Source organism: Salmo salar, chromosome 24, assembly GCF_965601325.2.
Source record: "Salmo salar chromosome 24, fSalSal1, whole genome shotgun sequence".
NCBI lineage: Eukaryota > Metazoa > Chordata > Actinopteri > Salmoniformes > Salmonidae > Salmo > Salmo salar.
Window position 1 is genome coordinate 21,961,381 of NC_138314.1, and position 15,307 is coordinate 21,976,687.

Genomic DNA, 15,307 nt, shown 5'->3' on the forward strand with positions numbered 1-15,307 from the left:
GGGGGTTAAGGGTTACACTTTGGTGTGTTTGGTGTCGGTTGGTGATTTCGCTACTCCTGCCGAAGTAGAAGAACACAATTTGAAGAAAATCGGGTGACCTAGATTTTGTTCAGGTAAGAGTCGGTTGCCTCGACTCTTGTGAAAGTATTTCTTTAAAACTGTGGGTAAAGTTCTCTACTAGGTACAAATTAGCTAGAGTAGGTAATTGTAACACATTAGTAGTGACACTATTGGAAACAAGCGAGGGTACTCATCGTGGGGCACAAGTGCAATACACGTATAACCTGTTTACCATTTCCATTCGATACAAGCTTTGAAACAGGTAACGTTACAGTACAGTTTTGACGATTTTTAGTTGTCCTGCACAAATATGTCAATGAAGAGAGAGCGAGAGGCGTGTGTCTTTTCTGAAGATAATGTATGTTAAGTTATGTATTGGTTATGAATGGGACAGAAATAAGATTTTCGAGCTCGCTATCAATCAGGCCGTCTTAATTACATTGTAGCCTTTTATTTTGCAAGCTACAGTATTAGTTAACACCCCAATATCTACACAGTAACTGAAAGACAAGGTATTCTAAACTTTGCAATACATGGAAAGAAATTGTCAGCTGCCATAACAGTAGGTTATCAGTTTCAAGTAAGGATATATTTCAAATACTTCTTTATACTTTTAATTCTAGCATATGAGGTGAAAACACCCATTGCAGAATTATGTGGTCCTTCATTTTCCCCAAACAAAGGTAATTGCTATATGGCTTGAAACCCATTGTATTTGGCAGGTGGACCAAACGCATGTATAGCTTGAGTTCTTTGGAATTCCTCCAATTGCAATTTATGCTGTACAGTTACCAGACATAATGTCTGGCTGCATGTACCCATGTGTCTGCATTGAGTTTGTTTTTGCAGGGGCTTTGTGCCTTTACATTAATATTGAAGTCTATGTCTGTCTATGGAAACCACAGGCAAAGTGTTTAAAAGTTGTCCATGTTGCTGGAATGCAGTCTGGGCAGGGCTGAGTTGGCATACTGTTGTGTCGCTGGTACAGTCAGATAGTGGAGGTATAGTAACACTGGGTAAAAGTAACACCTTGGACAGCTGAAGTTTGAGTGACCATTTATGTATAGTAGGCTGTGCTGCTTTAGTGCACAAACACACATTCAAGACAGGCCCTCCTTCTAATCAATACCATGGGAGTCTAATGATGGTGGTAGGAGTTCTGCAAAGAGGTCCTGTGTTCTCTGAGTGTGTGTTGACTAGAGTGATGCTGCTCTGTCTGCTCCTGGACAGTTAATCTTCCCAGCAGCCATCATCGTGACGCATGCCGTGCCATCTTTCTTCCTCTCCGTCGCCTTTCCTTTCCCTTCCCAAAACCCTAATTGTGACTATGTCCATGTTTTTCACGCTTCATTTGGGAATCACAGCCGGAAAACAACCGTGCACTTCACTCGTTCTCCCCCTTACTCTGTCACTTATTCACTAACCTCACGTGTCCCCAGTGCTCTTCCCACCTCCATTCAGAGAACCGTTTGGTGTAGTGCTAGGCTATGCTGCCGCTCAGTCCTTCCTCTCACCACCTGTAGTTTTCTGGGTCAGAGAATAACATGCCATTTGTCTTTCATCAGGGATGGTCTTCGAAGCCAACATGCCATTGGCTCACACACGTAATGAGATTTTTCTAGTGTGGTGGCTTTTGATCACTGGAAATCTGGAAAATACTGAATCTCTGCTTGATGAAGAAATCCCTTGCCAACCACATTCCCCCATACACCTCTCTCCTGTGGAACATAGATCCAGGTCTGCAGTGACATAGGTACCTATGTTATTTTAGTACAAAGACAATGAGGATACAGAAAGTGGATGCAACACTGCTCCTGATCCTCATTATTTTCTATTGGAGAGGATTACACATTGAGTGGTTTCTGCTTTTCTCTTAGTATTGCTCAGTTTTTTTTTTAAATCTCTGTTTCTGTCTGCCAGCAGGAGTGAATATGCACAGACATGCAAACTGCCTTTGGGTGTCTGTTAAATATTTGTCACTTTTGAAACTCTTAGCTAGTGCTTTACGCAACCCTTTAATGCGTATCTTACTGAGCAGTATAGGTGATTGATTCCAGATTGTTGCGTTTAATCTACACGTTATAACACAGCAAATATATGTTAGAGGTCTACAGTGGGTGTATTTCATGCCTCTTAGATATTTAATTTGCTTAGTAACTGTTTCACATGTCTCCATTATTCCCTTTGTCTCATCTCTGTTTGGGAGTAAGTGCCAGGGAAGCACAATGGTCTCTGTCTGGCTCTGACAATAGCCATAATGAATGGGACTGAGGGAGGAAGAGAGATAATGCTACATTCTAATCTAGATAAAGAGAGAAATAGGGGAACATAGGGGGATATTCTTCTTAGCAAACCATTTATGTGTCATATATGAAAGACCATTTATATTGTCTTTGTATACGTCAAAGGAGCCATGGGGACCTTCCAAACTCAGACTGCCACTTTTCAGCAGGTGTTGGCTCCTATTGTAGTGCAACGCTTAAGACAATTGTAGCCATATTTATTATTTTATCAGTTAAAAGAATTGTAATTATTATGAATGCTGGGTACAGTATGAATTATGTGACCACTCCAACATGCCATTTTATTTGAGTTCAGGGCTAAATATTCTGGCTAGATATTGTGCATTTGGAGAGGTCCTAGAACTTTCAAAGAACTTGAAAAAAAAGTAAGGAGAAAAAGAATGATGATCTTGTGATGGCTAATTACTGCATTACCAAATGAGGAGAGTTACAAACTTCACACGCCAGTCAGAGTTATACTTAAACTACATCTTTAATAATAAGAGCTCTGTATTAGCAATGACTTTCAATGATGCGCCATCTCTAATGAACCATTGAAAGTAGCCAAGATACACCCTTCTCAACGTACATGACGAACAACAGATGCATAGAAGGGTCACAAGGTTAAGATTTGTATGAAAGATACCTATAAAACATAGCAGACAGCAACTGCTGTGTCAACAGTTTTCATTGTATAGACCAGTGTCTGGTCCTCCTACTCCAAACTGGAACCGTCTCTCCCTGGTACGGTATAGAACAGAACCATTAGCTCATGTTATCTGGAATGCTCTTTAGGCTTTATTACCCAAAGACACGTAAATCTCCTCTGTCAGTGCTATCTCATAGAGGCTCATCCTCAGTAAAACACACACACAATAGTTAACAGAATACTCTATTCTGTCGAATAATACAATACAAGCATTATAACATAATCTTGCAATTTTCCACGACAATCTTTGGTAATTATTTCCTCCAGGGGAGCGAACTGCGACATGGTTGGCCTGGTTCAAAGACTGTAGGAGAGGGGGGGTGACCACCCTTTATCCCCTTCACTTTTGAAAGAAGGGGGGAGAAAGTGGGTGAGAGGTTGAGGGGTATAGGGGAGGGGGATTTATTTGGTGAAGTGAATTCCATGTGCATATGCAGAGAAAGTGGAACTGTGGGCAAACTCATAGTTTGGAAGGACATATGAGATTTTAGAAGACAGGAGGGTGTGAGAATGAAATGTTTTAGTAGATGTACGTTTGTTTCACGTTTGTTTTGGTTAATATATTGTGTCCATGTTTCTTTCTCGTACTCTGGTTTGGTTGTGAGCAATTACAGACTGGCAGGGAAACATGAGGGTGGACCTACAGGCCTTCACGCTGTCCCTCCCATCTCGCCACCAAACTCTGTTACTGTATGCATCTACTCTCTCCCTCCCTCACTCGCTCTCTCTTTATTCTCTCCTCTCTCTAGCTCCATCTATGTTGGTAGACACAGCATTGACTAAGAGTAACCTAAGCGCCTGTTTCTGGTTAGCCAATCATGATTACTTCCGAGTCCCTCTCCCCTATACACCCCAGCCCATTCATTCTCTCTTCAGTCCCCTTGTCTGTCTGCTGAGCCGGAGGGCCAGTGCGCTTCGGCTGGGCTTTTTAAAAACAGTGGATGTTGCATTATTTAGTTTTAATCACCAAGTTTGTTTGTAATTTAAATTTTGCTTTATTCATTTTGGGCTGTAAACAATTTGTCAGTCTCATTCCTAATTGTTCAATAAACATTGACCTCCCCCCCAGCCCCTCTTATCCCTGAAACTGACATGTAGAATACTATTGTATAAGGGAGATTAGCTCCTCTTTCTTGCATACAGCACATGCTTTATGTTCCGGTTCTAAAGTACAATAGCACCTCTGGACGTCTTTTCACAAGTTTGTAGAGAATTCCTGGATGTAATTGCTTCCCCTTTCACATTGACTCTCTCATTACATTTCTCTCTCATTCATTCAGGCAAATACTCATTCTCTCTCTCTCTCTCTCTCCCAGCTATGCATTTTCAGGAGTGGTTACAATCCCTTGGTACCAGTGGGGGGGTTCGAGGACCTGAAAACAAAGACTTCTGGAGCCTTGTCCCCTCTCTCCCTTTGTCGTCCTCTTTCTCCTTCTCCTTCCTCTCTCTATCCCCGTCCTCTCTGCTGGGTATAGGGGCTCTGGCCTCCTTCACTGCATACTGGCTGGTGACTCGCCCTCGGCCCATGCGCCCCCCTTGTGATCTGAATACCCAGTCTATCCCTGTACAGGTGAGAGTATTGTGTTCTGGAAGCTTCAAGGAGCAGAGGAGTGTTAGTAAGAGTAATATTTATTCAAAACAGTCATGTTTGTTGGTGTGAGTAATAGTAGTTGTGTTTATCGCTGTATTTTGGATTGTAGTTATACTACTACATTATCGTTGATTACATCAAAGAGCTGAAGAGGGAGAGTTTTATGGAGTCTGTGTATTGCAGGGAGAGCCCAATTGGAGGCGTTCAGCTTTGCTCAAAGACGATCTCCTGTTGGAGTTCTACTATGATGACACCAGGACAGCCTATGACATGTTCCAGAGAGGACTGAGAGTGGCAGGTGAGCTGGTCGGACACAGTGGACTAATGAGCTAGTTAGGAGCACTGACAACTTACCAGACATGTCAGAGTGTATCTGACTAGACTGTGTTGATGCACAGGGGATGGCCCATGCCTTGGCTTCAGAAAACCTGGGGAACCTTACCAGTGGATCTCCTACACTGAGGTCTGTGGGGTGTGGATCTTTGGTCTTTGATTGTTATTACCAAGTAATTACGTTATACGGTATGCTCAAGCTCTATTCATTGATTTTAATTATTGTTGCTGTCTGATTGTCCTCTGTTTTAGGTGGCTGAACAGGCACAGGTGCTGGGCTCTGGGCTTTTGGGCAAAGGCTGCCAACCAAACCCTGAGCAGTTAGTTGGAATATTTGCCCAGAACAGGCCAGAGGTACAGAAGGCTACACATTCCTTCCCTGCTATTCTACGTAGTGAGATGCCATGATGTTTAATCCTAAGATTTCCCTGTCTGTTAGAGCACTGTCCTTGTAGAGACTCCACTAATGCAGTGACCAAGCATCAGCTAGGAAGGAGTCTGGTCTCTGTCTTTCTAATAGTGTTGCTCTGTCTCCCTCTGTTGGCGGCAGTGGATCATTTCAGAGCTGGCCTGCTACACCTTCTCTATGGCTGTGGTTCCCCTGTATGACACACTTGGAGAGGAGGCCATGGTGCATATCCTCAACCTGGGTAAGGCTGGAATACAAGGCTGGAATACAACATACTGTAATATATATATATATATATATATATATATATATATATATATATAATATATATATATATATATATATATATATATATATATATATACATACATTAGTTGACACACCTACTCATTCCAGGGTTTTTCTTTATTTGTACTATTTTCTACATTGTAGAATAATACTGAATACATCAAAGCTATTAAATAACACATCTGGAAGGATGTAGTAACCCAAAGAAGTGTTTAACAAATCAAAATATGTTTTATATTTGAGACTTCAAAGGAGCCCCCCTTTGCCTTGATGACAACTTTGCACACTCTTGGCATTCTCTCAACCAGCTTCATGAGGTAGTCACCTGGAATGCATTTCAAGTAACAGGTGTGCCTTGTTAATTTGTGGAATTTCTTTCCTTAATGCGTTTGAGCCAATCAGTTGTGTTGTGACAAGGTAGGGGGGTATACAGAAGATAGCCCTATTTGGTAAAAGACCAAGTCCATATTATGGCAAGAACAGCTCAGATAAGAACAGAGAAACGACAGTCCATCATTACTTTAAGACATGAAGGTCAGTCAATACGGAACATTTCAAGAACTTTGAAAGTTTCTTCAAGTGCAGTTGCAAAAACCATCAAGCGCTATGATGAAACTGGCTCTCATGAGGACCGCCACAGGAAAGGAAGACCCAGAGTTACCTCTGCTGCAGAGGATTAGAGTTACCAGCCTCATAAATCGGCAATTAACTGCACCTCAGATTGCAGCCCAAATAAATGCATCACAGAGTTCAAGTAACAGACACATCTCAACATCAACTGTTCAGAGGAGACAGTGTGAATCAGGCTTTCCTGGTTGAATTGCTGCAAAGAAACCACTACTAAAGACACCAATAAGAAGACTTGCTTTGGCCAAGAAACACGAGCAGTGGACATTAGACCGGTGGAAATCTGTCCTTTTAGTCTGAGTCCAAATCTGAGATTTTCGGATCCAACCGCCGTGTCTTTGTGAGACGCAGAGCAGGTGAACAGATGATCTCTGCATGTGTGGATCCCCCGTGAAGCATGGAGCAGTTGGTGTGGGGGTGCTTTGGTGTTGACACTGTCTGTGATTTATTTCGAAGTCAAGGCACACTTAACCAGCATGGCTACCACAGCATTCTGCAGCAATACGCCATCCCATCTGGTTTGCACTTAGTGGGACTACCATTTGTTTTTCAACAGGACAATAACCCAACACGCCTCAAGGCTGTGTAAGGGATATTTGACCAAGAAGGAGAGTGATGGCGTGCTGCATCAGATGACCTGGCCTCCACAATCACCAAACCTCAACTAAATTGAGATGCATTGGGATGAGTAGGACCGCAGAGTGAAGGAAAAGCAGCCAACAAGTGCTCAGCTTTTTTGGAACTCCTTCAAGACTGTTGGAAAAGCATTCCAGGTGAAGCTGGTTGAGAGAATGCCGAGAGTGTGCAAAGCTGTCATCAAGGCAAAGGGTGGATACTTTGAAGAATCTCAAATATAAAATATTTTGATTTGTTTAACACTTTTTTTTGGTTACTCTATCATTCCATATGTGTTTTAATAGTTTTGATGTCTTCACTATTATTCTACAATGTAGAAAATAGTAGAAGTAAACAAAAACCCTGGAATGAGTAAGTGTGGCCAAACGTTTGACTCGTACTATGTATATAATATACAGTTGAAGTCAGAAGTTTATACACTTAGGCTGGAGTCATTAAAAGTTGTTTTTCAACCACTCCACAAATTTCTTGTTAACAAACTGTAGTTTTTGCAAGTTGGTTAGGACATCTACTTTGTGCATGACACAAGTCATTTTTACAACAATTGTTTACAGATAGTGAATTATAAGTGAAATAATCTATCACAATTCCAGTGGGTCAGAGGTTTACAAACACTAAGTTGACTGTGCCTTTAAACAGCTCGGAAAATTCCAGAAAATGTCATGGCTTTAGAAGCTTCTGATGGGCTAATTGACATATTTTGAGTCAATTGAAGGTGTACCTGTGGATGTATTTCAAGGCTTACCTTCAAACTCAGTGCCTCTTTGCTTGACATCATGGGAAAATAAAAAAAAATCTGCCAAGACCTCAGAAAAAAAATTGTAGACCTCCACAAGTCTGGTTGATCCTTGGGAGCAATTTCCAAATGCCTGAAGGTACCACGTTCATCTCTACAAACAATAGTACGCAAGTATAAACACCATGGGACCATGCAGCCGTCATACCGCTCAGGAAGGAGACGCGTTCTGTCTCCTAGAGATGAATGAACTTTGATGCGAAAAGTGCAAATCAATCCCAGAACAACAGCAAAGGACCTTGTGAAGATGCTAGAGGAAACGGGTACAAAAGTATCTATATCCACAGTAAAACGAGTCCTATATAGACATAACCTGAAAGGCTGCTCAGGAAGGAAGAAGCTACTGCTCCAAAACCGCCATAAAAAAGACATTTCCATTTAAGTCATTTAGCAGACTCTTATCCAGAGCGACTTACAAATTGGTGCATTCACCTTATGATATCCAGTGGAACAACCACTTTACAATAGTGCATCTAAATCTTTTAGGGGGGGGGGGGGGGGGTTAGAAGGATTACTTTATCCTATCCTAGGTATTCCTTAAAGAGGTGGGGTTTCAGGTGTCTCCGGAAGGTGGTGATTGACTACGGTTTGCAACTGCACATGGGGACAAAGATCGTACTTTTTGGAGAAATGTCCTCTGGTCTGATGAAACAAAAATAGAACTGTTTGGCCATAATGACCATCGTTGTGTTTGGAGGAAAAAGGGGGAGGCTTGCAAGCCGAAGAATACCATCCCAACCATGAAGACGGGGGTGGCAGCATCATGTTGTGGGTGTGCTTTGCTGGATTAGGGACTGGTGCACTTCAGAAATTAGATGGCAGGATAATTATGTGGATATATTGAAGCAACATCTCAAGACATCTGTCAGGAAGTTAAAGCTTGGTCACAAATGGGTCTTCTAAATGAACAATGACCCAAAGCCTACTTCCTAAGTTGTGGCAAAATGGCTTAAGGACAACAAAGTCAAGGTATTGGAGTGGCCATCAGAAAGCTGACCTTTCTGGGTAAGTCTCCTGACCTCAATCCTATAGACAATTTGTGGGCAGAACTGAAAAAGCGTGTGTGAGCAAGGAGGCCTACAAACCTGACTCAGTTACACCAGCTCTGTCAGGAGGAATGGGCCAAACTTCACCCAACTTATTGTGGGAAGCTTGTGGAAGGCTACCCAAATGTTTGACCCAAGTTAAACAATTTAAAGGCAATGCTACCAGATACTAACTGAGTGTATGTAAACTTCTGACCTACTGGGAATGTGAAGAAAGAAATAAAAGCTGAAATAAATCATTCTCTCTACTATTATTCTGACATTTCACATTCTTTAAACAAAGCAGTGATCCTAACAGACCTAAGACAGGGAATGTTTACCAGGGTTAAATTTCAGGAATTGTGAAAAACGGAGTTTAAATGTATTTGGCTAAGGTGTATGTAAACTTCCGACTTCAACTCTGTGTGTGTGTGTGTGTGTGTGTGTGTGTGTGTGTGTATATATGTATATACGACTTCAACTGTGTGTGTGTGTGTGTGTATATACGACTTCCACTATGTATGTGTGTGTGTGTGTGTGTGTGTTATTTATTTATTTTTATTTTTATTGGTCCACTCCTATACCAATGTCCTTTTACTCTTCATGTTCATTCTGGCTGTTTCACCTCCTAGCTGAGATCTCCCTGGTGATGTGTGACAAGGAGGAGAAGGCAGAGTCCCTTCTGGGGAATAAGGAGAAGGGTGTGACGCCTACTCTCTCCTGCCTGGTGCTCTTCAATGCCTGCAGTGATGCCATAGTGGAGAGGGGGAAGAACTGTGGAGTGGAGATTCTAGAACTCCCACAGCTCATGGTGGGAGGAGGGTAGATGTATAAAATGTAGAGAAGATGAATTGATAGAATAGATGCCTGCTTCTTTGGTTGTGATACTGGATCAACATCACAAACAAAAGATCCCATCACACACTCCTTTCGCCGGGGTTAGATTAGAAGTCACCTTGAGTACCACATACATGACCGTGTGTGTGTGTGTGTGTGTGTGTATATTGCAGGAACTTGGACGACAGAACCTCAGAGATCCTGCGGTGAGTTTCCCTCTGGTAAATGTCGATTAGGTCACAATTACAGTTTTTGCTGCTTCCCTACTGTTTTTGATCCTGTTGTCATTCATCCGTGTCTGTTTGTTGCAGCCACCCCAACCCCAGGACCTGGCAGTCGTGTGCTTCACCAGTGGAACCACAGGTACCATGTGTTTTTATAGATCTCTGTGTGAGTCCTCAAGTACCCCCACTACCCTGCATGTTAATCATATACTTAAGCATTTACCCACGCTACTAAGAATGTGCCCATGGGGGCCCACTGACAACCTCTCATTAAGTTATGAGATAAATTCCGGTGTTACACAGAGCCGTGCAGTGATGCCCTCCTCCAAACTAAACTGTGTTCTGTTTATTTGGCCAGGAAAGCCCAAGGGAGCCATGATCACCCACGGCAACATCGCCTCCAATTCCTCCTCTGTTATTAAGATCCTGGAGGTCTGTTCTGGCTCCCACCTCCGTCTTGAATTCAGAAGGAGTTTCATGGCTAGCTCCATTTTTCTCTCTATTTGTCTCACTCCATCCCTCGTTCCATCTCTCTCACTGTTCTTCTCCCTGTAGTGTTAAATAGATGATAAATGGGATGTTTAATAGCCCTTGTGAATGCGAAATAGTTTACCCATAATTGTCCTTATAAAATATACATTGCTGTTGTAAAATCTAGATTGCATATTTTAATTGGTTGCATGTCATCTCTATTATCCACTGTGTAACTTTTTTTTATGCGTCAATTATTTCCCTCTATTACAGGGGTCATTTGTAATTCAGCAAGAGGATGTGTCAATATCTTACCTTCCTCTTGCCCACATGTTTGAGAGGATGATTCAGGTAGCTCACCCTCTTGATTACAATAATACTTTTCTATGTCTGTCTTGGTGACTCTGCATGTCAGACAGTGCTCTAAATGCTCCTGTCTGCCTCAGGTGTCCATGCTATGTCATGGGGCCAGGATAGGATTCTACCAGGGGGATATCTCCCTGCTCATGGATGATATTAAGACTCTGAAACCCACCTTATTCCCAGTGGTGCCTCGCCTACTCAACCGCATCTACGACAAGGTCAGCAGATTCGTGCAAATCCTATGATACTGTACCAACCATACCAATTGTTTATGTAGCCTCACTTCTAATTTTTTCTATGCTCTCTTCTGTGTGCATGCATGTCTGTGTAGATCTTAGGCTCCGTGACTTCCCCATTGCGCCGGGCAGTGCTGCACTATGCAGTGAGGAGGAAGCAGGCTGAGCTCAGCAGTGGGGTGGTACGTAACAACAGTCTGTGGGACAGGCTGGTGTTCAACAGGATTCAGGTATGTCACAGAACACATACAGTGCATTCTGAAAGTATTCAGACCCCTTCCCTTTTTCCACATTTTGGTATGTTACAGCCGTATTCTAAAATTAATTAAATATGATTTTTTTCTCGTCAATCTACACACAATATCCCATAATGACGGAGCGCAAACAGGTTTTTAGACATTTTTGCAAATGTATTAAAAATAAATACCTTAAGTATTCAGACCCTTTGCTATAAGACTCAGAATTTGAGCTCAGGTGCATCCTGTTTCCATTGATCATCCTTGATGTTTCTACAACTTGATTGGAGTCCACCTGTGGTAAATTCAATTGATTGGACACACACCTGTCTATATAAGGTCCCACAGTTGATAGTGCATGTCAGAGCAAAAACCAAGCCATGAGGTCGAAGGAATTGTCCATAGAGCTTCGAGACAGGATTGTGTCGCGGCACAGATCTGGGGAAGGGTACAGAAAAGTTCATGCAGTATTGAAGGTCCCCAAGAACACAGTGGCCTCCATCATTCTTAAATGGAAGTTTGGAATCACCAATACTCTACTAGAGCTGGCCACCTGGCCAAACTGAGCAATCGGGGGAGAAGGTCCTTGGTCAGGGAGGTGACTAAGAACCCGATGATCACTCTGACAGAGCTCCAGAGTTCCTCTGTGGAGATGGAAGAACCTTCCAGAAGGACAGCCATCTCTGCAGCACTCCACCACTGTGGAGATGGAAGAACCTTCCAGAAGGACAACCATCTCTGTAGCACTCCAACAATCAGGTCTTTATGGTAGTGGCAGCATCATGCTGTGGGGTTGTTTTTCAGGGACTGGGAGACTAGTCAGGATCGAGAAAAAGATGAACGGAGCAAAGTACAAAGAGTCTTGATGAAAACCTGCTCCAGAGCGCTCAGGTCCTCAGACTGGGGTGAAGGTTCAACTTCCAACAGGACAACGACCCTAAGCACACAAGCAAGACCATGCAGGAGTGGCTTCAGGACAAATTTCTGAATGTCCTTGAGTGGCCCAGCCAGAGCCCGGACTTGAACCCGATCTAACATCTCTGGAGAGACCTGAAAATAACTGTGCCCCGATGCTCCCCATCCAATGTGACAGAGCTTGAGAGGATCTGCAGAGAAGAATGGGAGAAACTCCCCAAATACAGTTGTGCCAAGATTGTAGCGTCCATACCCAAGAAGACTCGATATCGTAATTGCTGCAGGTTAGAGCGTTAGACTAGTAACCGAAAGGTTGCAAGATCGAATCCCCGAGCTGACAAGGTAAAAATCTGTCGTTCTGCCCCTGAACAAGGCAGTTAACCCACTGTTCCTAGGCCGTCATTGAAAATAAGAATTTGTTCTTAACTGACTTGCCTAGTTAAATAAATAAAAAAAGTACTGAGTAAAGGGTCTGAATACTTATGTAAATTATTTTTCAGTTTTTTTATTTTATATATTTGTAAAAATGTCTAAACCTGTTTTTGCTTTGTTATTATGGGGTGTTGTGTATAGATTTGAGGGAAAAATCTAATACATTTTAGAATAAGGCTGTAAGGTAACAATGTGGAAAAAGTCAAGGGGTCTGAATACTTTCTGAATGTACTGTTAAGTCTTTTCAGAAAACTATTTGTTAGATGTAATTGGGATTCTCGTTGTTTCTTTTGTGTTTCAGGCTAATTTAGGAGGTAATCTGAGGTTCATCCTGACCGCCTCGGCCCCCATCTCCCCCACTGTGCTCTCCTTCCTCAGGGCCACCCTCGGCTGTCTGGTGAGAATGCCTGCCTGGAGCTCAGACTAAATGTGTGGGTTTATTTCAGATGGGAGTGTGAGGTTTAGTGATGTGGAATGTGCCTGCTGCTCTGTGCAGATCTTTGAGGGCTACGGGCAGACTGAATGCACAGCAGGCTGCACCTTCTCCATGCCAGGTGACTGGAGTGCAGGTATGGGGCTGACTCTCTGACTATGACTATGGGAAACTATGTACTTCATATCTGGAGACAACTAGTCACTGATCCCAGTAGCTGCGTGTTGGTTATACTCTGGTACTGTGTGTGTGTGTGTGTGTGTGTGTGTGTGTGTGTGTGTGTGTGTGTGTGTGTGTGTGTGTGTGTGTCTCAGGCCATGTTGGTGCTCCATTGCCCTGTGCCATGGTGAAGTTGATTGACATTCCTGATATGAACTATTATGCCAAGAATGGAGAAGGAGAGGTGAGGTGGTAACAAAGCATCATGGTATTACCATGTTATTGTACAACATACCCAGCAAAAATGTATCCCTCTGGCTGTTGTGTATCATATGCTGTTCCTATATTAACACTGTTCCTACCTTTCTGCCGAGTTAGATCTGTATCCGTGGCCACAGTGTGTTCCGGGGATACCTGAAAGATGAGGAGAAAACAACAGAGGCCCTGGACAGTGATGGCTGGCTGCACAGTGGAGACGTGGGCCAGTGGCTACCGGTGAGCTGGGTTACAATAGAGGACAATGATCAGTAGATACTCCAGTCAGTCAAGTCATATAGATTTTTATGTGAATGTGTGTCGGTATGTTTTCCTGTTAGAATGGGACACTTCGCATCATCGACAGGAAGAAGCACATCTTCAAGCTGTCCCAGGGAGAGTACATTGCCCCTGAGAAGATTGAGAATGTCTACATGCGTTGTGTCCCTGTGCTACAGGTCTTTGTGCACGGAGACAGCCTACAGGTATATTCTGGTACTCTTATATTCACTGTCAGAGAATAGTCCCTTTTCTAAGACACAGTCATTCTCACTAACACTGTTTTATGTTCTGTGTGAATGTTCTGTTTCCAGTCTCACCTGATCGGTATTGTTGTGCCAGACCCAGAAGTGTTCATTGACTGGGTTAAGGAGAGGGGAATTGTTGGATCCTATGAGGAACTCTGCCAGAATCCAGTATGTGACGTCACCCTGGTTCACTCAATATGCCATCTGCGCCTTTTACAATGTTTTCTGTTGTTGGATTGTGTCAACTCTGAAGGTACTGATTTGAAATCTTCTCTCACTACAGGATGTGAAGAAAGAAGTGTTAGAAGACATGACAGCCGTGGGGAAGGAAGCTGGGCTGAAGTCATTTGAGCAGGTGAGGAATCTTCAACATGAATACAGGCATACATTGACTTCATATTTGTAACAAATGGTGCCATGCTATATGAAGACATAAAACATGGTGTAACAGGAAACGGAATACAACATCAAGACATGAGTCTGATCATTTACTCACTGTCAGGTGAAGGATCTGCACCTGCATCCAGAGATGTTCAGTGTTAGCAACGGTCTCCTCACCCCCACTCTGAAGACCAGACGAGTGGACATCTACAGGGTCTTCCAGGAACGGATCACAAACATGTATAGCACAACAGCCATCTAGAAGACCTCTATCCACTGTAACATGCTCACACACACTCCAATGACATTTGCAGTTGAAGTCGGAAGTTTACAGACACTTAGGTTGGAGTCATTAAAACTCGTTTTTCAACCACTCCACAAATGTCTTGTTAACAAACTATAGTTTTGGCAAGTTGGTTAGGGCATCTAAGTAATTTTTCCAACAATTGTTTACAGACAGATTATTTCACTTATAATTCACTATCACAATTCCAGTGGGTCAGAAGTTTACATACACTAAGTTGACTGTGCCTTTTAAACAGCTTGGATAAATCCAGAAAATTATGTCATGGCTTTAGAAGCTTCTGATAGGCTAATTGACATCATTTGAGTCAATTGGAGGTGTACCTGTGGATGTATTTCAAGGCCTACCTTCAAACTCAGTGCCTCTTTGCTTGACATCATGGGATGTCCCCCCCCCCCCCCCCCCTAAATTTTTCCCTACATGGGCCAGCCCCTAGCAATTCAAGATGTAGCCAATGAGCTTTGGCCCCTCACCATTTGGGTGACCGCTAGAAAGATGCATACACAGTAGAGCCCGAGAAAGCGCAATGACCTGGTGCACATATGGCATAAAACATTTTCGGGGACTATTTTTAAAACTACTGGCAAGAAATTATACAAATGTATTGGAGAATCTCTAATATAATTCATGCAGTTGCCATTAAATAGTAAATGTGTAAATGGGAAGTACATTTTAAACTCTATTGATGAAATATGTTCACTGGGCACTATTTTGACTAATTCCCAACCATGTAGAAATATTATTGTATGTTCCTTAATAAAGAAACGGATGATTATCA

The 15,307-nt window shown here is 42.7% G+C and overlaps 1 protein-coding gene across 2 annotated transcripts; it reads left to right on the plus strand.

Moving 5' to 3' along the window:
- On the plus strand, positions 1-15,307 carry LOC106585590 (long-chain-fatty-acid--CoA ligase 1). Of its 2 annotated transcripts, none has more exons than XM_014171970.3 (21): positions 1-113; positions 4,368-4,621; positions 4,826-4,940; positions 5,041-5,105; positions 5,228-5,329; positions 5,526-5,625; positions 9,389-9,567; positions 9,767-9,814; positions 9,905-9,956; positions 10,176-10,249; positions 10,562-10,639; positions 10,735-10,869; positions 10,983-11,117; positions 12,772-12,867; positions 12,967-13,039; positions 13,218-13,306; positions 13,441-13,557; positions 13,659-13,802; positions 13,911-14,012; positions 14,128-14,199; positions 14,347-15,307. In XM_014171970.3, the coding sequence occupies exons 2-21, from the start codon at positions 4,370-4,372 to the stop codon at positions 14,485-14,487; spliced, it is 2,169 nt and encodes a 722-aa protein (XP_014027445.3). In that variant the 5' UTR covers positions 1-113; positions 4,368-4,369; the 3' UTR covers positions 14,488-15,307. The 2 variants fall into 2 exon arrangements, with proteins under 2 accessions (XP_014027445.3, XP_082824702.1); XM_082968576.1 differs by having other exon boundaries at positions 9,767-9,799.